This window comes from Sciurus vulgaris (genome assembly GCF_902686455.1).
Source record: "Sciurus vulgaris genome assembly, chromosome: 13".
In the NCBI taxonomy this organism is placed as follows: domain Eukaryota; kingdom Metazoa; phylum Chordata; class Mammalia; order Rodentia; family Sciuridae; genus Sciurus; species Sciurus vulgaris.
Window position 1 is genome coordinate 81,291,411 of NC_136474.1, and position 22,959 is coordinate 81,314,369.

The following is a 22,959-nucleotide window of genomic DNA, read 5'->3' on the forward strand; positions in this document are numbered from 1 at the left end:
TTTAGATAAATCTAATGGCATCAGATTGAGCAAACATTTTCCCCTGTGCCTTAAATTATGGTTTCTTAAATAAAATACCCAATTTATGGGAACAGATCAGTTGAGAAAAACTAAAGTAGTGATTTTATTCTAAGTGACCTGTCCCACTACATCAGTATATTTTCCTCACAAAGAAACCAAGGAGTGTAGATATAATGCACTAACAAGAACTTAAAAAAAAAAAAAAAAAAAAAAGAAACAAAGAAAGAAAAGAAAAGAAACCAGGGAGAAAAACCTATTTTTAAGATCAGCTGAGAATCTAAATGGCCTGATATTACTTACAGATTGTTGATACAGTATTCCTTCAAACAGGCTCAGTCTGGACAACTGGGAGTAGAAAATTTCACTTTCTCTTTATACCTGATCATCATTGTCTAATTTCAGCCATAAAGAAAAGTTAACAAAATCATAGAGAAACATTTCATTGTGATTATGGGATTACTTGAAGAAGGATGTATATTCTGAGTTATAATCAGGAAAAAAAGTCAGATTTTTACTATTTATTCAGAATTAACTCACCATTGATACATACTTCAAGGGCTTTTAATGAGGTAATTTCTCAATGCAATTTTCCTTTAATGCATGTTTTTTAGGAGGGCTCCCTCCTTCTCACTACACTACGTAATCTTGCCCCTTAGAATCGTCCTGGTAAGCCAACCTGACTCACCAAGGCAGCCCCCTGCAAGTTTTCTGTAGAAGTGGACTCATCAATTAAAAGCCAGGTTGGTACATGGCACAGCCTGAAGAAACTGCCTGTAGTTCATTGCTAATTACCAGGGCAAACATTTGTACTTCGAAGTCAACAAACAGAATAACAAGCCTCAAAGACTATTAGCTCCAAAGAGAGTTTGTCCTACCAAATGCTACACCCATGTATGGCTCTTATGCATTTATGGTTCAAAGTCAACAATTAAAGCAACAAATGCCATAGGCAGTGATCCTGATAAACCATCCTGGTCTGTCACTATACAGGCCAACCGGCTCCCAACTCAGTACTAAGGATATTTTTCCAAACAGCCCAGTCGCTGCTGGTCTGCAGTTTCCTTAGCAAATGAGGGGCTTTAGATATCCTAGCAAGGGCTTCCAGGTTGAAACTTTCTACAACATCTCCATAGTAATATATTTTTACCTCTAAAGCAGTTGAAGGAGTGACAGACCACCAGCAAGTCTTCTGAAGGAGGGCAAAAGGCTACGAGGGAACCTGCCTTCCAACACCAGACAGCACTGCTAACCCAGAGAATTCACTCCACTGTGGGACAGTCACTCACAATCTGCTTTGATCCTAATCCCCAAAAAGGTGATGGAAAAGGATAGAGGGAAATTCCCAATATCTATGCCTTCTATCTTTCCCTAGAAACCTCCAGCTAATAAAAAAGACAATTTGGAAAAGAAAATGTTAGATGCTACTCAAATTTGAGGGCCATTATCAGTGTAGAAAAATGATTTGAGCAGTCGGTGTGTTTCTCTCTCTTTATTACAAAATAAATTCCTCATATTTAATCTTTTTTTTTTTTTTCTCAATGCTGGGGACTGAACCCAGGGCCTTAGTGCTTGCAAGGCAAGCACTCTACCAACTGAGCTATCTCCCCAGCCCATATTTGATCATTTTGATCAGTTTTAACAGACAGCATGGATCAAACTGGTTAAAACTTTAATGATGTTATAATATTTATTAACAGCAAATCCTGAACATAGAAGATCTATGAATTCCCTAATTACTTCCATTTTATGAACCGGCTTTTTAAAAATAATCAAAGAAATGCTCTTTTGAAGAACAAAGTTTGGGGGCTTGGAGAAAAGACGTGATCATTACAAATTCTTCATGGATCCATCAGAGTTTTTAAGACATTTAAATCCAACTATAGAAGATCAGATTCTGATCCGATTTTATTTCTACAGTTTTTAGAACAACTTTTCACTCACACATTCAAGGTGACAATGGCATTGAAAATATCCACAGGAAAAGACTGGCATGAAATACAAAAAAATGATAATAGTTCTGCTTTAGAGTGGATTCTTTTCTGTGTTTTTCAATTGTTCTACTCTAAGGCTATATAATTTCTATAATAAAAATGTCAATGAAGAAAGAATCCAAGGTTACAAAATGTAGCCGATGATAAAAATAATTCTCAAATGTGCATAAAGGATACATTCAACTAAGATCAAGAAGATACCAGCTGGAAAGGCTCCAAGGAGATTTCAAGATGGAGCCCATCAGCAGCATTTCCTGACAGTGCTTTCCTCAGAGACAGGAGGCAGCCGGAGCCCCTTCCCTAAAGCACGGTGGATTCAAACCAAGGCAGATCAGCCAAACACTGATTTCTACACGTTTATTAGCCTTCTGTGCTTAGGGAATCTCAGAACACTTCTGAAATCTGCGCTTGATTCAGTTTAGAGGTGAAGAAAGAGATTCTCATACAAACACCTACATGACCAAAAAATGGTGGCCTCACTAGCAATGGCAACCATGGTAGGAAACCAAACCATCTCACAAACATTCCATAACCTATGGTTTAGGAAAAGATTAGGTAATACTGATTTTTTTCAAATAATATTTCATAAACTCAACTATATGCATTAAAAAACCTGTACGCACAAGGCTGTAAACAGATCTCATGCACACTGATAGCCCACAGAGGGACCCTCCATACCCTTTTAGGAGATTGTTTGGGCAATAAAAACAAAATCTATATTTTAAATTGGTACATGTCTCATCAGACAAATTTTTTAAACTCATTTTTTAATGTCCTAGCAGGCATTACACACTAGTAAATTTAATCAGAAAGGGGGATTATAAATGCTACTAATATAGGTATAAGAAAATAGAAGTCCCTCAGTAAGGATTTCAGAGTCCATTCTTTAGCAAATCATACAGTCTGTGCCCAGAGGCTGTGCATCCACTAATGTGGCTTCCTTCCTGATCTCTAAACAACAGCCCCTCCACACGGAGGTGTCTGGATGTTGGCCATCTGCCTAATCCCACGGGCTCCTCAGGCAGGGTCACATCTGCTGGTTGGTGAAGAAGGACTTAGTCTCCCTGCAGACAGGATTTACACAGAGTGGACAACTCAGCGTCAACTGCTTGGAGCACTGCGTGTTGGACTGGATGTGAGAGTGCACCAAATCGGCCAGGGCCTGCAAGACACACAAGGAGCACAGAGCCATCTGAAGAGACGCATCTGCTGGTCCCAGGATGCCCTCCTCCTGTCTGCCTGCATGACTTCCAGTTATCTGGGCTTCTTTTAATTTGAGTTATGAAGCCCTTGAACTGAATTTTGTAACACTGTCCTTTCCTGAGCTTCCTCAGTTTAAGGAAAGTTAAAATAGAGATTTTTAAAAACGATTCCTCTTACCCCACCCACTCCACCTTTTCTCTGAAAAGCAAATTTTAAAGTAGGCATAGCTATAGTGGGCAGACACAAGAAAACGCGAGCTCCTGAAAGGAGAAAGGAGGGGATGGATAAGGAATTCGATCTTATTTTTGTAATTAATTGGAACTCCAAATGTTCTAATATGTGAGAAAACCAATATTCTGCAAGAGTTTCTCAGAGGATTACTCCCCTGAATGTTCTACTAAAATGGTTGTAACACTGTAGATACCTTAGAGAACAATGGATTTCCATTAAGAGACTCCGCTCTTCTGATGTTTTCAGCTCCACACTGAATCAAATGAGAAAGGGGAGGAAAAAGAGACATGTTGTATTTTCCTTTTTTTTTTTTTTTTTTAGAAACTGCTAACGAAAAACTAAACACATGTACACACAACTCACAGCCTGATTTCCAGTGTTCAGAACCCTCACAAGTGACACGCATGGAGAGAGCACCTAGGCTGATTCTCATCATAAATTGCTCTTCAATTTCTATGTCCTCCCCCTGCCCTTTACCTTCCCACAGGTGGATTGCTTCCAAACCACATTTGAGGTACTCCTTGATGGAATTCTCAAGTAATTTAAACCTGCTAACCATTTCTTTTATTCCACTTTTCTAATGCATACTCTTACTGTCTCCACCTAAATAGACTATTGCTTTAATTAAGTAAAATTTCCATCTCAAGTGCCAAAATGAAGGAAATTAATTCATGAACTCTTAAGATATATATTGGATCTAGATTGGATCCATATAGAGTTTGGATTTTAAATATATTCCTACAGAAAAAAAAATTTTTACCTGAGTATTATTTTAGTATCACCTTTCTTTTCCCTGTTCAAAAATATTCAGCTAATTATCCCCCAAATAACTGAGAACTGTCAAATGATGACATGCTGGGAGTCAGGCTCTTCTCCTTCCCTTTCCTGCTGATAAGCTTGTGCATTGCTTCAGTGTATAGACTGGCATTAACATCAGAAGACAGCCCAAGAAATATATCAGATTCCACGCAGAAACTTCGCTCTCAACTCATGACGCTGGATCCTAAAACCTCACACCAAAGTCAATCGCAGCGGAATGACCAGTGCTGGCGGAGGACAACTCCCCTGGTGTTGAAGGTGAGTCAGGGCACATGCTTCAGAAGGGCAATCTGGGGGTGCCATGCCTTCTAGGAACTTATCCAAATAAAATAACTGGAAAAATGAAAACATTTATTCTATAGTAGTGTATGAAAATAAAAATTAAAAATGCCTTAAATATTCACTAATCGCGATAAAATGGATAATAATCTCTATAAAAACGATAGGGATCTAATTATATTTACTAATGAGTTCATAATACACATTTTTTAAGAAAGAAAAAAGATTATAAAATAGTATGAATAAAATACCATTTCTGTTAAACAAGAAAAAAGAAGTCTAGTTTTCCTAAAATACATGTTTATATATTAGGAGAAAAAGGGACCTATTTTTATCTAAATATGAAGATGTTCTCTCTTGGGGTAAGATTTTGAGTGCATTCCACTCTCTATGCCATACAACTCTCTGTGCTATCTGAGATCTTTATTATTTTTATTATCAAAAAACAATGTAGTTGGGGGCTGGGGATATAGCTCAATTGGTAGAGTGCTTGCCTCACAAGCACAAGGCCCTGGGTTCAAACCCCAGCACTGAAAAAAAAATTAAAGCAATAAAGTGATTTCTATTTGGGAAAAGATTTTTTAAACTTTTTGAAGTTAGTTATTTTAAACATAATATATTTTGCCATAAAAATAATAAAACAAGTAGTAGTTTAGATGGTTTTCTTTAATTCATATAGGGACTAATTTCTAAGTTACTAATAATTGCTTTGATTACTAAGTAACATGAATGGATATGATTGCCATTCAGTACAGACAAAAACTCGTTTTCCAAACACACTGACTGGTATGAACCATAGCAAGTGCACAGTTGGCCCAGGTGATGATAGGATACAGAGGAATCATAAAATGAAACGTAGGGGCAATGCCACACAGCCTCACCTTTGTCAGTTACAACCTGCCTGCCTGCAAAATCTTCTTAATTACCAACAAGCAAGTTTAGAAACTTCTTACGTTCATCCATGTTTGATGATTGGCAATGGGCACAAAAATAACAAGGCTGGGGACTGGCTCAGGTTCTGCCCCCACCCACTCTTCACCCTGCCCTGCACTTGCACCTGGTTCCAGAGACCATGCAGAGCTCTGCAAGGCCAGACCTCCGTCAATCACATGTGGGGATGATGGGGAATTCTGGCAGAAGATTAGAGGGCGAAGGGGCTCCCTGAGTCCCCGGTTGTTATGGACTGGATGTGAGGGGTCCTCCAAAGGTTCACGTGTGAGACAGTGCAAGAAGGTCCAGAGGAGAAATGACTGGGTTGCAAAAGTCTTAACCCAATCAGTGAATTAATCCCCGAATAGGGATTAACTGAGTGGTAACTGAAGTGGTAGGCATGACTGGAGGAGGTGGGAATTGGGACATAGCTTTGGGTATATATTTGTATCTGGTGAGTGGACTCTGTCTCTGCTTCCTGACCACCATGAGGTGAGCTGCTTCCCTTCACCACACTCTCCTGCCAGGATGTTCAGCCTCACCTTTAGCCCAAAGGAATGCAGCCAGCCTTCTATGGACTAAGACCTCTGAAACTGTGAGGCCTCAAATAAACCTTTTCTCCTCTATAGTTGTTCTGGTTGGGTCCGTTAGTCACAGCAGTGAAATAACTGATAGAATCTCATAGAAACAGAGCTATAAATTGGAGTTTTCAGGCCAGCCCTCAGAAGCCACAGAATAGGTAGCAATAGTTTTTCTCTACCCTGAACATCCATCTTATGAGATACCGAGGTGGTATTATTTCAATAATCAGATTGATCACAACATGGCAGCAAACAGCTAATTAAGTGAGTGCATAAAAGAGGTCAAGGAAATCACAACACACTCTGCTTCTTGTTCATTCCACACTCTTCTCTGAAATGACAACAACCTCTATATGCCCTGAAATTCAACAGAAACAGTGTAATAGCTTGAGTAAATGATACAATGATATTAGATAAAGAAAAGGAATATGGAATAGGGAAAAATTTTCCCTCAGAATCAGTAAAGTATACAATTTGCCGTTCTTAAAGGAACGCAGTTGTTATTATTTTCGCATACGATAGTAATTCAAACTAAACAAAATGATCCCTGGGCCACCTGATTTAAAAAGGCACAAAAGTAACTCCAGAAGTAACGCTATGTGTTCAGACTATCATGCAGATGAAACATCATCTAACAATGAGGATGTAGTATATGCAAACACATATAGCAAACAATATTTTTGAATGACACAGTTAGATGGCTGCAGAGAAAGTTTCCTTTTAAAAAAGATCATGATGGGCTTAATAAGCCAAATGGGAGTGCTCACCTCCTTGGCTAAAACTTGAGAATACTCGATATCCAGTTCATACAGCGTTTCAATGTGATCACTGGTAAATGCTATTGGGACCAAAAGGATATTCTTCCTCCCCCTCTCACACAGTCCTTTGATAGCCTCATTTGTTTGAGGACCCAACCAGGGTACTGGACCAACCTATGAGAAAAGAGGATGAGCACATAAATGGATGTTCTTCCAGAATGTCCAAAACATCCCCCCACACACACACCCTAGGCACACTCACCTGCCCCTCAGGGCCAAGAGCTCTTATACCTGCTTCAGTGGGCTTTGGTATTTTTACACTGAAGCTTGAAACCTTCTAAAAGTTGGCCCAATAAAGTAAATAACAGTCTGTCATTATAATTAAAAATAAACTATTAAGCCAATGGAACTCAATTAATCCTTTGATTTCCTTTTATATTACTTAGAGAATTCTTTCTGCCCAGGATGAGCAATGAGTCGAGAGTGGACTGTAAATGTGTGAAAGCCACCTACCTTGGACTGCCAAACCAGTCGGTAGGGGTTGGAGTAACCCAGTCTTTCCATGACTTTGTGGACAGTGGCGCCTACCTCCTGAGGATAGGGGTCCCCTCTGTTGACCACCTGCATCAGAGACACAAGGGTGTTCAGTTAACAACATCATGAAGGTCTCTGAGCGCTTCCAACTGTGCAGTGACATGGTGTAAGCCCCAGACCAGAGTTCTCCCTGTCTCCTGCATTAGTGACAATATGATCTGAGCAATTTTGGCACTTCCTTGGTCTCATTTCATCACTGGTCAAAGAGAACTCTATATTCGATCACCTCTGAGGTCCCTAAGAAGATTAACAATTCTAGGCTCCATATTGTTTGTAGGAAATTGATGAAGTCTAACTATGGAGGATTGTTTCTCCTAGCCCCACATCTGATAGGAAAAATAACACAAAAGTTGGGCAGGAAAAGCCAACATGGGATGGAAATCTGTACCTGTGTAGTCATGTGAGTGGCTGATTTTAAAGCAGGAATTGAAAGCATGTGGTATGGGCAATGTATGCAACTGCTGAGTACACGATAAACTCCAGTGGAACAAGAGGAGGAAGGAGGAAGTATGTGGGTCAGACTCTGGGCTCCTGGGGAATCTCCTCTCTCCTCACAGCAATGGACAGCAGGCAAACGCTCAGTGTGCTGCAAATGTCTGATACATGTTGCTGATAGGACAGCCTGCTAATACCTTTAAAAATGCAACTGCTTTAACGTTTTCTTGAGTACTGACTCCCTACCCTCCTTACCCTGCTTTATTTTCTTCTCTGACATCTATTACCTTCTAATATATCATGCTATTTTCTTTCACATTGTGTTTAATATCTTTTACTGCTATTCTCCAGGGACAAAGATTTTTGACTGTTTTCTTCTTTCTCATCCTATGAGAGAACAGTACCTAGAATATCACAGGTGCTCAAAAAATACTATATTGTTGACATGAAATACTAGAAAACTATTTTATGATATTACTACTGGCTAAAAAGCCAATAAAAGCGAAATATAAAAGAAATGAAGGAAATATAAAGTTGTCATTAGGACAGTGTCTTAATGATTGCTATAGGTAAGATCCACCCATGGATGCTAAAATCAGTGACAAAAATCTGAGGAATAACAAAATGTTTGCAGACTCAAAGCATCTCCTCCAGAGTATTTTTAATTACAAAGAGAGAATCAGTAACTTTGCCAAGGACAAATACAGCAGATACCACCTTAACCAAAGGACCAAGGATCACCAGGAGTAAAACACACCAACATCACACAGCCCCTGGTATGATACACTGAGCGGAGTGCTCTTGCCAATTCCACATAATCACAATCCAATCATGAGAAAATACCAGATAACCCCAATGGAGGGCACACCAAAAACAACTGGAATTCTATAAATAACTCTTCAACATAGCAGGGCAATAAAAGAAAAACAGGAGAAGCTGTCGTAAATTGGAGGATACTGACAAGAAAAGACTGCCAAAGACAGCATGGGACCCTGGAACAGAAGAAGGACACTGGTGGGAAAGTGGGTAAAACCCAAATAAAGTCTGGAGATTAGTCAACAGAACAGCACCAACGCTCATTTCTCAGTTTTGATACCAAACTATGTTTATGTAAGATTTAGCATTGGGGAAGCTAGGTGAAGGGGAGGTGGGACCTCAGGTCACTTTTCTGTAAGTCTAAAAATTATTCAAAGTAATAAAGTTATTACTTTTCAAAGTAATAAAGAGAGTTTGCAAGGTCAGTTTTCTTTCTCAACAATCCCCCCACCTTCCCTAGCCCTGCCACAGCCTCGTGACTTCATGGCATTCCTTAGTCCCACACAGGAGCTTGGAAGCACCTGCTCAATCCCTGTAGGAAGGCAAAGGAAGGGAGGCCCAGGGCGCGAGACCGCAAGGAGGCACATGGAATGTTCCTGTGCAAAGTGTTCAGGAGCTTCCCCTCTGGCACTTCAGGTTTGATCATACACAGATGGATGTGAAGAGGATCTGCATGACACCAGAGAAGAGAATATAATCCTGTTAAAATGAAATAGGTGAGCATCTAGAAGGGAGAAATTTATCTCCAGAGCCACCTACTGCCCAAGCAGCGACTGCCTAGTTGAGGTGTTGGAGAGGAAACACGGCTCAGGGCTCGACTCTAACGACCACCAAGTGGCAGTATGGAGCAGCAAGACCAGTGACCCTCAGTGAGGCTGGCTCCATTAACCACCAAATTCGAACTTTAATCACACCTAAGAAAATGTAATTCTCCATCTCTCTGGCTTGGAAAGCAGTATTTTTTGTTGTTATTATTCTGTGTTTTCCAGTACTGGGGCCTGGACTCAGCAGAGCTTCACCACTGTACTACATACTTATTTCTTATTTCAAGATAGGATTTCTCTTAAGTTGCCCAGGTTGGCCTTAAATTTTCAATCCTCTGCCTCAGCCTCCCTGGTAGCTGGTATTACAGGCACGTACCACCACACCAGCACTGAAAAGCAACGTTTTCAGGACACAATACTAGTTTTAAACTGATGAAACTAATTACTTATTCCAAGCCCTTCTATAAATTATATGGTGCTGGGTGTGGAGGTGTGCCTATAATCCCAGCGGCTCAGGAGGCTGAGGGAGCAGGATTGCCAACCTAAGCAACTTAGTAAGGCCCTAAGCAACTCAGTGAGACCCTGTCTCTAATAAAATATTTTTAAAAGGGCTGGGGATGTGGCTTGTTGGTTAAGCACCCTTGAGTTCTATCCCCAGTACCAAAAACAAAATATTACATATATATATATATATATATATATATATATATATATATATAAATTATATGGCTCAGTAGCTTGATCTTGTTTCCAAAAATTTGATTACCATGGCGCAGTTTGTAGTATTTTATTAAACGACCTGGTATAATATGATAAACTCAGGAGCAACCAGGTCAAAACCTGATATGCTATATATTCACTTGCCAAAATGTGGTCCTTAATCTTAGCAAATCAAAAACTACACTTGTTTCCTGGGATTCAACAGCCTTCTATCAAGTCTTGAGAATAGAAGACTAGAACTGAGAGCACTGGTCTGAATGGCGGCTGGCTATATAACTGGACACACTGAAACATCAGCCTCAATGGGACAGGCAAAAACTCTTCTTATAACAGTCCCACTTAACAGAAATTCTTCCAACTTAATATATCTTCCAATCATCACTTTAAAGAGATTAAGAAAAGATTTACAATATTTTAATTTGGATTGTTATGAGGTTGCAAATAGTGAGTCAAAGGAAGTCTGTACCAAGTTAAATCTGGAATTTTAGCAGTCATTCTTGAATAAGGGATTAGAACAGGACAGAGCTGGGTTCATTTTTCACATCTAGAAGATATAACAACCCAGTCCCCTACACTAGGTCACCCAACAAAATGCTCTTACTTACAGACATTGGCAGTGAGTGAGCAGAAAACAGAAGGACCACCTCGTTCCTCTTCTCAGATGGAAAACGATCCAGTTCTTTCAGAATGTGGTCTGCAAAGCACTGTGGGAATCCCAAAAAAGGAGAAGACGGGGAAATGGGAAGACAGAAGTGGAAGGCAAGAAAATATTTCAAAAATGAGAGTTATACCAAAAATCTCAAATCAACCCTCAAAAATAAGACCACTTTTAAAAAAAAAAAAAATTGCAAACAGTACAGTCCCTTTGCTTTGGTTCATCATCAAAATGGATCAAAACAGTTTGAGGGGCCTAGGGAATTTGATGGGAAACTTCTGAAGCTCACTAATGGCTCCCTGCAAATGAATGCTGCAGATCTGCCTCCCCTCGGGAAGAGCAGGGCACACTTCCAGATGGAAAGGAAACACAGATGGGAAGGAGAAGCTGTTTTAAGGCCTTGCATCTGCTCTGTTAGCAGGAAAACAGCTTACAGGGTCTTTCTAAATCTTCCTTACTTTGGCTTTCAGGCATATTGCATGAAAATACATTAGCTAGAAATAGGAGAGAAATAAGAAAATAATCTTCTATTTTTATGACACCTTCCTCCTGAGTCCAGGATCCTCGTGAAGGCAATCTCAACCTTTCTCACACCCTCCCTAATGACAGATGACAGGTGGCACAACCCCCATTAGATGCACAGAGCAGGAAAAGATGTTGTGGACGTGGGGCCATCCAACTCCATCTGGGAACTGGGGCTAGAACACAGGTCCTGCCACCTGCAAACCTCTGTCCACCAGAACACTTTACTCCCTCCATCTAGCTGGCACTTTCCAATTCACAGGGATAGGTGCTGAAATGCCAGATCAGAAGAGGCTTGCTTTCATCTCACACTTTAATCATTCTTTATCATTTAAATTATAAAGAAGATGCTACAAAGGACAGTAACAGGTCAACTGACAAAAGTGGAATATGGACAGAAATGAGATAAAATTGAGTGTCAATGTTTAAATTTACTGATGTTGAATGTTGTGTTGAAGTTATGGATGAGAACAGTCCTAGTCTTAAGAAACAGACACTTAGAATATTTAGGTGTAGAAGGTAGTAAAATATATACCACTTACTCTCAAATGGCTCAGAAAAAAGAATATATATATGCACAAACACATATATAGTCATATACACAGAGCATCAATTAATAAAGCAAGTGGGACAAATGCTAATAATACATGAACCTAGGCAAAGAGTAGAAGAAAATTCCCTATACTATTTTTTTTTTTTTTTTTGAGACAGGGTTCTATAATGTCCAGGATGGCCACCTATCCCTGAGCTCAAGTGATCCTCCTGCTTCAGTCTCCTGAGCAGCTGGGACAACAGGTGTACACCAGTCTGGCTACATACTTCTTGTACTTGTCACTTCCAAATAAAAAGATTTTTTTAAATTGATAAAGGACCATTTTCCAGAACCATACAAATCTGCCTTTGTTAGTATTTTGATATATCAGGGGTCAGTTAATACTATAAGAGGTACAAACTCTTCCCTAATAAATATTAGATACCATCAATCATTCTGGAACTTTCAAATTTGGTAAATAAGTGCCACATGACACAAGATGGCACCTAAAGTTAAGTTTCCCTTCTCTGAATTTATGATTTACTAATAGAGTAAATGTGGTAATATTTGAAATTTTAAAAACTTATATTTTCCAGTGGTCTTTGCAGTGTTTGGAAACTAAGGATGTTGAGAAAGGATTATTTGCAGGCAAGAACCTAGAAAAGGAGGCCTCTGTGAAGTTTAAGTAGGCTGGGACACAAATTTACTCCAATTATTCCAATAGTGAAATAAATAGTAATATTAGAAACCATAGTAATAAAATTACTGCTGTAATTATTACCTATAACAAGTAGAAATGTGGATTAAGAACCACACTTTTATCTATATTTTCAGTTTTAAACTATATTTTTAGTTTTAGTTTGACTTGCTTTTAGTTTTGTTTTTCATTTCCAAAACAAATTCCTAACTTATCCAGAGCTCAGCATTTCTTTCCTTTTCTCAGCTTGCAAAACTGCAAACGAGAACATAATTCGTTGGCTTTAGCAGTCTCCAAGACATCTTCAACTCTGAGGTGCCACGGACACATACTGCAGCTTAAATCACCTACAGCCCATCTGCGGGATCTTCTGCACACAGCCCCTCTGCAGAATGAAAGAGGCACCGCGGCCCTCAGAGCCTTCAATCACACCATCCAGGAGGGCAGATAAATGCCTCTAAAATTCCCTTTTATTTTATGAACAGAGACTTCCTCAGTTAAGAGACCTTTCCATCTTTCTGCTTCCCCCTTTTCAAAGGGCTGAATTTTAATGCAAATCTAATTACTCCCTGATCAGGGCAGGCAGATGCTGTGCAGATCCCTGGATACTCTGCTCCACATGTCAGCGCTGACCTGAGCCCTCCCTCCAGCCACAGTCTCCAAGGGCCGCAGTCAGGGGATGCGGTGCTCCCTTGGGGCAGTGCTGGCAGGACCCAGCAGCACTGCAGGGGACACAGAGCCCACAGCGATACCCATCCCCATGGGGGCTCCTTCTTTTCACCTTTTACTTAAGACTGGAGTTCACCCCGAGTAACCCTTTACAAGCTAAGGGGTCAGGTCTGTTCTAGAAGAGTGAGCTTGATTTGAATGATATCTAGCACCATCTAGTGGTTATGGATTTTAAGTAACGGGGTATTTTGCCAGAGGTCAGACAATGCTCAAAGAATGGAAAATAAATGGGACAATCGAAATCACTTCAATATTTCTCCTACCTAAACTTACTCAAAATGAAAATCTACTGATTAAAAAAATCCTATTTGCATGACTCAGGACAATATTTTATCAATTGCCTTCCATACTTGAAGGACATTAAAGAATAAAATACCAACTCGAACTTATTTTAGAATTTTGTAATCAAGCACCTATTAATATACATTATATACATATAAGCTGTACAGGAGCAATGAAACTTTCTACATTGAAATGTTTTTATTTTCATGTCTCAGAACATGTAGATATATTATCTTACATTTTTTAAATTTGACTCTTTAAAAATTTTTTTTGGTTGTACCTGGACACAATATCTATATTTTATTTGTTTACTTTTATGTGGTGTTGAGGATCAAACCCAGTAACTCACACATGCAAGGCACGTGCTCTACCACTGAGCCACAACTCCAGGCCACCTAAATTTGACATTTTTAAATATTTAGAAAGTAGACAGTTTGATTTATTGTCAGTCATTCAATCCATTCATGTAAATCTATCCATGTATCCATGTAAAATCTATCCATGTAAACCATGTACAATCTTTAGTGTTCTTCTGGTCATTGAGAAACACAAAACTCAAAATGTTATTTTGTTATGATATGGAACTAACAGCATTAATTTGAAGAAAGAAAAGTGGAACTATTTTAATATTAAATTTATTTTCTCTTTTCATAATAAGTCAGGAATCTAATACTTTTTTTAAAGCCTTTAGCATGTAATTTAAGCAAGTGAACAGGAGGGCTCGGAAGGACACCACGAACCAAGCAGGGACAAGAACTTGATCACCCAAAGGCTGGTGATGGGACTACCAGCAGTCCTGGCTTACCTGGATGAGGAGAGGGTGTGTGGGCCACCTGTCGATAGTGCTCCACTTCATCGTGGGCTTCTTTCCCACCTCATTATAGTACCGATAAATGGCATTTAAGCTGCTGCCTGAAATATAGTAGACATACTTTGATTATCGTGAAAATAAAAAAAAAGACTAGTAAAGGCAGTAATTAAAAGTTCAAAGTAGGTAACTGCTTCTATACAGAATCCCAGTCTAATTACAATCTTTTCAATACTCTCAAATGCATATAGATTTAACTACCCTGCAAATGAAGGTCACTAAAAAGCAATCAATTTCAACAGACTCTCAAAGATTATTGAGGCCATTTCTAGTGAGAAATGTGATGGTTGTAGATTTATGAAATATAAGCAGTTGTTACTTACATGGACCAAGTCTTATAATTGAAAGCAGGTTAGAATTTTTTCCCATTATGAGGGTAATCAGTCCCATTACAGGAAATGCAGGGGTGAGGAAGAAAGGACAAAGAAACCAGCCATCATCCCGTGGTTCTGTTCTACACAATTGTTTTCAGGTATTTTTCTTTATGCTGCTTTGTTTTACAAAGTTGAAATGCTAGCATATACATAATTCTTTCTCCTATTTGGGCATTTTTACTTAATATTGTGAGATGAAAATTTTCCATGTTACAATGACAGTTTTTTAACCACATGTCTCCATGGTGTCACAATAAGGTGAGCAGTTCTTTCTATCAGGACTTTCTCTTTTTATGTACTGCTACATCATCATTCCCTAGAATAAGTTAAATGGATATCAAGTCCTTACAGGCAATCTAACAAAACTTGTATTTCTAAGTGGGAGATGGAAATCATGAAAATTTGAAGCCTATACAGCGGGGCAGATGATGACAACCAAGGCAATTTTTTCTTTTTCTTGGCCCTGGGAAGAAGGCATTGTGGTCAAACTCCAAACCATAAAACCAATCCTAACTGGAGCCTCTTCCTCAATCTTAAAATAGGACAAGTTCCAACATATTTGCATGCTTCCCATCACCAATCCAGTGGCTTTTCTAACCATAGGAATTATTAGTCAGCTAGGTTTCCCATTTAAAAGTATAATCAGAACAGAGCCATATTTTAATTCAAATGTATGCTTAGACTAAGGTTCAACTTTCACAAAAATAAAAGGTTCAATTTTTGTGAATAGAAAACAGTGAATCAAAAGAATCCAAAGTGAGTCCATTCAAGGATCAAAAATAATCTCTAGGGCTGGGGATATAGCTCAGTTGGTAGAGGCTTGCCTTGTAAGCATAAGGCCCTTGGGTTCAATCCCCAGCACCGTTAAAAAAAAACAAAACAACAACAACAAAAAAAAACCTCTAGAAATCAAACTAGTTATCACTATATTAATATTGCAAACCATATATCATTTCCAAATATACATAAAATAAATCATACATCATTTTCAGATTCACAAAATACCTAGGTATCATTATCAGATATAACAAAAGGGCTTTTGGAAGCTATATTAGTTCATTCAGATTACTTGGAAACAATAAACCAGCAGAAGTAATTAAGAAGGGGTAAATACAACTGAGAAAAGTGCTTGTGATAGACACCCAGACTACACTGGCTGCCACTACAGCTCATGTCCAGAAGACAAAATAGATAAATGACACTCTAGTGGCCTCAAAGAATAAATGTATATCCAAAAGGCTATCACGCTCAGAGGTAAAGATGTATCTGTCCTTACATAGAGTTGCACTAAAGAAAAGCTGAGCATATTCTGAAGCTCTAAACCCACAGAAAAAGTCAGCTGTAAAATGAAACCTGAAATCAATCCTTTGTCATAGAATACCAACCTTCTGAACCTACCTACTTTTGAGGGCAAATATTCACAGGTAAAAATATATTTTTTAAAGCAAGACAGAAGCATATATCAAAAATTCTAGATCTGACTCACTCCCAATAATATGTTACCAGAAAGTTTTGAAGTTGTAGAAGTACATTTTGGAAAGAAATCACACTTCAAATGCTTGAGGGTACCTGACAGGTGCTCTGGACAAATATATAAGGCACTCAACGAGCTCTGAATGTTTCTCCCACCAGCAGCCATTGTTTCTCCTTATAGATATAGAAATAATAAACATTACTGCCAAAGAGCAATTTGGGAATAAAAATGTGCTGACCTCAATTCTTGAAATAAAATTCAAATAAACGTATTTATAGGTGACAGTAGGAATTTTATCTACAATCAGCAACACAGAGATTGCCAAACAGCTTATTCTCCAGCTCCAGTCAAATACGTGGGAACAGCAAGTAGTAACATTTTCTAAAATAAAGAACACTAAGGGAAGTTTGCAAGGGGAATCCAAAACTGGATTTTAGTTTAGCAATCAATCAACCCATCACTGAATGCAGCACCACAACAACAAAAATACCAATATTACCCATGCTATTCAGGCATCTCTGTTTTCAAAAGGGAAATAGCACTAACCTTTGCTAATTAATATTAGGGTAGCAATAAATATAAGGTTATGAGTGCCAGGCATGGTGGCCACTTGGGAGGCTGAGGTATGAGGATCACAAGTTCAAAGCCAGCTTGGGCAAATTAGAAAGACCCTGTCTCAAAATAAAAAAGGACTGAGGGTATAGCTCAGTGGGATAGAACCCCTGGGTTCAATCCCCAGGACCGCCAAAAACATTTTTGAAAAAAAAAAAAAATAAGAATGTGATGTAAACCTAGAGAGTGGCTTAAGGTTCATTACGGATCCATTATCCAGCTGCATTAAGGCACTGAACACACACAGCTATCGCCTTCCACCCACCATTTGTAATTCTCAGCTGACCGGCCAATAATTCAAGAAGCAGATGAACCATGAGATTTCAAATGGACTGACCTGAACTCTCATGTTTAAAGGAGACAGCCTGGATTTGCCATTCAAATCTAAGTGATTTATCCTTTTTACAGCACTCAGTCTCCCTGGTTAACTTCGCCAGGGCCTTATCCACCTTCCCACTGTCAAAAAGGCCGTCCTTACCAGTGGTAGAGCAGCTGTACTGTGGATACTGTGTGAAAGCAATGGCCCTTTCTAGTCCATCTCTCTCCATCTCGTCAATTGCTTCTTCTGTTAAAGGATGGACGTACCGGAATCCAATATAGTATTTGTGAGGAGCTATTAGGAAGCACAAGTGGAAAGGAGAAAGTATTAATCTTTATATAGATTCTTTGGAGTCACCAAACACAATGTTAATGCCCAGAACAAAGAACAGTGAACGTAATGTCCTACGATGCTGATAACGTGGGCAAGTTTAGACTATTCCTTGGATCTTAATTATTCTTCAGCTGGCACATGGACTTTCAGTCACTATTCTCTAGGATCAACACCCCCACCCATACCCTTTTACTTAGCATGATGGTTTTTAAAATTCATGCTTCTGTGCCTAATTCTCTGTTGTTGGCTGAGAAAAGAGAGACCCCAGAAAAAGGAGGAAAAACTAGCACTTTTTCTTAAAGTGTAAACTCTTGCACACTAGACACTGTAGGAGATACTCTGCTTCCCAAACACTCACTTAAACTCCATTTATAAGACAGAGAAACAGGCTGAAAGTTCACTGACCTGCCCAAAGCCATAGCTGGCAGGAGGTAGAGCTGGAATTGTAACCTGGGTCCCCCATTCCAAAGCCCATGCTCCTTCTACACCCTACCTGTTCCCATCACCCACTTCCCTTCGATCCCAGGTCATCTACTTAATTAAAACAATGTACGAGCACTGGGAATCATACTAAAAGTTCACTGATAATATACATAACACAATGCTTACACAAGAGGCATCAAATGGGATGCACAGTAATTGTTGGTGGCCCTAAAATGGCCCGACCCTGCTTCATCTGTGTTCCCTCCTCTGTGGTTTCACCAATTCCCCTTTCTATCTTCTTTATCCTCCCGCATTTCAAAGGCAGTCATATCACATAATTTCTCAGGCATTTATAAAATCATAAAACTGAAAGAAAGCTTCCTAAAGTGCCCTGGTCTCACTGCCTTGCCTTTCACAAGATTATACAAAACTAACACTAAGGGATGACATTGGGAATACACTACACAAATGTCAAGTAATAACAGACCCCAGATTGTTATTGTTCAAAGTATTTTCAGGGACTGCAGTGAAGAATGTGACCCAAAATTGCCACTAGAAACAATCAGGTGAAAGTGAAAAAAAAAAAAAAAAAAAGATAAAGAGTTTATCCTATATATACATGGATGTACACATGGGCAATATCCTTCATAACTTGACCCAGGGAACTATGAAATAATGGAACATGTTACCAAGGGCAGAAACAGGATGTCAATGGACAAGTGTGTGTGTGTGTGTGTGTGTGTGTGTGTGTGTGTGTGTGTGTGTGTGTAAGAATGGTCTGATTCATGATTCATCTCGTGATGGAGACTGCAAAAAAGAGGAAGGAAGAATACAAACGGAATTATTTTCAACTGTCCCTTCTAGGCCATGAATTTTATGTTCTTTTGTATTAAATAGGTAGGAGATATGACCCTATAAGCAAATTCCAAAGGACCAAATGTTCAACAATTATGTGCTTCATGTTAAAACTACCAACTATCACAAAACCTTCAAGTTCATTTCTAAGCAACCCTTGGCTCTCGGAGCTGAGATTAGCAAGCCAGTGGAAACTGCTTTCTAATCTACTTGGAGACAATACAATTAGCAGATTGACAGAGTGAGATCCCCAGATGCTGCAGGTCAACCAGTTTCTCACATTGTCTTTTCACCTGTCCAGTGTCTGAAAGTTGCAGTCTAAATGCCTGGGGTCTGAGAGTTTCTCAAATAGTGCAGACTAAGAGGGTTGAGAGACTGCTCTTGCAGATAAAGGTGGGGTGGGTGACCACATTTTTAAGTGAGAGAGAGTAAAATACTCTGGAAAGGACAGATAACGTTTTCCAAAGGTCTACAAACATATATTTAGAAAAAGTGGCAACACTTTTCTGACTTGGTCTCACCTAAGGAGCCAACAAGAAATGACAGAAGACCTTTGCTGTCATAGTGAGTTTCTTGTAGTTGGCTGTGTCTAGCAGAACACAAGGAGGGGAAGGAGCCTCTCTGACAGTAACCAGCACCACATCTGGTGGGCACCCCACCTGGTCAGAGTGATGCCCAAGCACATGACTCACTGGCCTGGCCTCCTCAGAGTGGACACACTTTGGAGGGAATTATGAAAAGAGAGAAAAATGGGATTTTAAACAGTAAAACTTCACTCATTTAGCAGGTACAATAGTTCCCATGTAGGACATGATCCTCTGGGGAGAAGGGTTTGAAACATAGCATGATGCATTTTAATTTGCATCAGAAGGTAAACTCTGTGCCAATGGTGAGAAATAAAAGCTTTCCATTCAGTGAATTTTGGCCATGTACCACACTAATGTCTTTCAGAATTATGTCATTTAATTTTCACAAGAACCCAAGGAATGGATTCTGTCACCTTTCTTTTGAAAAGGGGGCTTAGTGAGGTAAGCAAACTGCCTGAAGTCACACACCAGGAGGAAGCAGCAAAGCCACCCGAACCAGATCCCAACCCCCTACCCACTGAGTACCCAGTTCCATTAAAAGCAGTAACTGCCCACATACTTAAACTATAATTTTAAAAACACATTTTCATCACAAGAATATACTTCTCACCTGTCTCCTCTGTGTTCTACATGACTACACTGCCCTGTAACTGTATGTAACCATATCCCTTGCTTATTATAACTCACTACATCCGGTAATTGCTCAATTCTATGCCAAACCAGTGCAAATCTCAAAATTTCCATTCTGGTTACCAAGCACAAGTATGTCCTAAAAAATGAAACATTTTTTTCTGTTCGCAATCATTATGTTTTCATGCTTCAAGTTTTCTTAGTAGAAATAAACAAAAAGACATAATTCAAAAGTAAATTTTATAATTGTGCAGAAAAGAAGGGAGGATGCCTTAGTTCATTTTCTGTTGCTCCAACTGGATACCACAGTCTGAGTAATTTATTTAGACTAGAAGTCTATTTGGCTCACAGCTCTGGAGGCTGGGAAGCCCAAGAGCAGGGTACTAGCATTGGGCAAAGATCCTCTTCCTGCATTGTGACATGGCAGAAGGCACTGCATGGCAAGACAGAACAAGCATGCTAGCTCAGGTCTCTCCTCTTATAGCCATCATAGGGGTCCCACCTTCATGATGCCATTTAATCCTAAGGACCCAACTCCGAATGTCATTATCATATGAATTCCGGGATTGTTTCCAACACATGAACTTTGGGGAACATGAGAGAAAGAAAATGAGAAATGTGAGAGGCAAAGGAGGGAGGGAACTGCCTGCTGGTTCCTCTCAGAGGCACTGGGTTCCGCTTAGTGTCCACTAAGTGTATGGAACAGGACAGGGAGCCTCTTTCTGGGCAATCTGGAGAGTCATGGAGCCCCATTCAGTGATTTTCTTGGTCTTCATTGCAAAACTCCCCCACAGAAGCTTTGAGGCCTAGAGACTATTTCATTTATCCTACATCCACACTCTGTGCTCATCAGCTCACACGTTTTTGTGTACCATCTCTCCAATAAGTCTCCAAAAGATTTTCCCTCTGCCTCATAAGAAGACTGCCTGAAGCAGCAAGGTCCCACTGGACTGGAAGCTTCTTGTAACTAGAAACCATGGTTTTCAATTCTGAATAGCAACACTAAACAATGCTGAGCATTCAATGGGCTGCTGTGGAATAAAGGAATGGGTGGTCTTGGCCTATATTCAATCCTACTACCACACCCCAAAGCAGGTCTGCTAACATAATAGGTGTGGTCATCCATCATGGTTTAACTGGCCTGCCTCATGGAGTCCCAAGCATGGGCCACAGAGGATACCAACACCCATCAATACCAACACCCATCCAGGACCAGGACCTGGGATGAGCTTCTGAGATCCAAAGAAATCAAAAGCAGTTCCCAAGAGAAGTAACCTCCTGCTTCCATGAAAATTACCAGGAAAGTTGGCTCCATGAAGGTAAAGTGTGGCTTACTCACTCCTTGTCCTTCAGCACTACATGACACGTGGTCAGTGCTTATGTAGATCTGGTGGCTGGTTCTGGATGGATATGGGAATTCATAGATGAAAGACTGGATGAGTAAGTGAAAAGATGACTGGAACAAGTGAAGGAGGAAAGACAGTTTCCTGCCCCATTAGGAGTGAGTGTGTCCAGACAAGCGAGCCACCAAGCTGACTCAGGCTCCATGAATACCTGAAACTGAATTCCACACTTCCAATAAAGAGTAGTGAACTTTTTAAGGTAAGTCTCTACAAGACAGAATGCTTAATCACTGCTTTGTTAAACCCACTTTCACATTTTGATTATGTAAGCATGAAGTGGATATTATTATCCTTTGATGCGTACCAAAGCAGAGAATGATTAATCCTAGAATGCACAACTTGTATCTTCCTGTCTTTGTACAACATGGCCACACAATAAAACGATCAGATGTTTGACTGTGAGTGGAACACTGGTTCAACCCAGGTCATTCTGTGGGAACTCTGCCCAGCCAATCCGGGAGGCTGAGGCAAAAAGTGGCCAGATTGGTTTGGACAATTGAGCAGCCTCATCATAGAGATCAGAGTGGAAGGAGGAGGTGGAAAGGATGCCCTTCCATCTGGTTTCCTTTCTCTAGTCTGACATTTCTAGTAGGGCTCTTTATGTTGATGGGTACCATAGTAACATGTAAACAAAAAAGTGGCACCTTTCTGCATCTTTTTTCTACTAAATAAATTGCAAACCTGATTCACATTAAACCTTTTATGATGATAAAGTGTTAATCATGAGAATTTGTTCTCTACCAAATAGGAGCAAATGGAGGGCAGCCAAGTTTCCTGCCACTAACTTTTAAAAAGATGCACTGTGGCATATGTGGCTGAAATGCCCTTGAGCCACAGAGGCAGGCAAGATGCAACCTAATATTCAGCAGCACAATTGAACAATTTTCCAAGTGAAATGATCTGCTAAGGGACTAGAAACCTTTGTCCCTTTGTACAATGGGAAACAGTGGATTCTGAGAGCAATTAAAGTTGAAGCTCAGTGATGTCTCCTCAGAGAGAGGAATGCTCCTTTTGGTCCTGCCTAATGGAGGCTGTTCACTTTGAGGGTCTCCATAGCGTCACACTTCTGCCCTGAATCCTGAAGCCCTAAAATGTATTTGCAATGAATGTATTTCACATGCACTTTTTTTTTTCAAGTTTAACATGTCTCTTATTGGTCCATACCTACACCAGATGGTGTCTTAAAATTAATTACCAGTATTTTGTTTCTCAGTATTATACAGAAATAATGATGTGTCCTGCATCCAAGTGAGTCTTGGATGCAATTCAACATGGCACTTGTTGTTCATTTGTGCATTTAGTGTCTCATTCTGTACATGATTATTCTGCTTAAAAGTTCTCAAAGGGCAGTTACCAGATGTATACAATCCTCTTTTTAGTTCCATGTCCAGTGTGGCACTTTGATATCTGCCAGTGGTGCTGCTGCTGAAAGCTGAAAGCAGTCATTGAATGCTGTTTAGTGTCTCATGGTTTCCGTGGAAGCTAGCTAATTCTGCTGTAAATGTTGATCTAATTAGCTATC

At 39.7% G+C, this 22,959-nt stretch overlaps 1 protein-coding gene across 2 annotated transcripts in view; it reads right to left on the reverse strand.

Moving 5' to 3' along the window:
* Positions 1 to 1,673: 1,673 nt before the first annotated feature.
* Positions 1,674 to 22,959, reverse strand: part of FECH (ferrochelatase) — a 32,711-nt gene continuing 11,425 nt past the window's right edge. The window contains exons 5-11 of one of the 2 annotated variants that reach the window (XM_079109504.1): positions 17,366 to 17,500; positions 14,365 to 14,471; positions 10,748 to 10,846; positions 7,327 to 7,434; positions 6,823 to 6,987; positions 3,640 to 3,699; positions 1,674 to 3,174 (exon numbers count right to left, since the gene is read on the reverse strand). In XM_079109504.1, coding sequence (XP_078965630.1) covers positions 3,040 to 3,174; positions 3,640 to 3,699; positions 6,823 to 6,987; positions 7,327 to 7,434; positions 10,748 to 10,846; positions 14,365 to 14,471; positions 17,366 to 17,500 — 809 coding nt within the window. In that variant the 3' untranslated portion in view covers positions 1,674 to 3,039. The remainder of the gene's footprint in view (positions 3,175 to 3,639; positions 3,700 to 6,822; positions 6,988 to 7,326; positions 7,435 to 10,747; positions 10,847 to 14,364; positions 14,472 to 17,365; positions 17,501 to 22,959) is intronic. The other variant, XM_079109505.1, reaches the window with a different exon arrangement.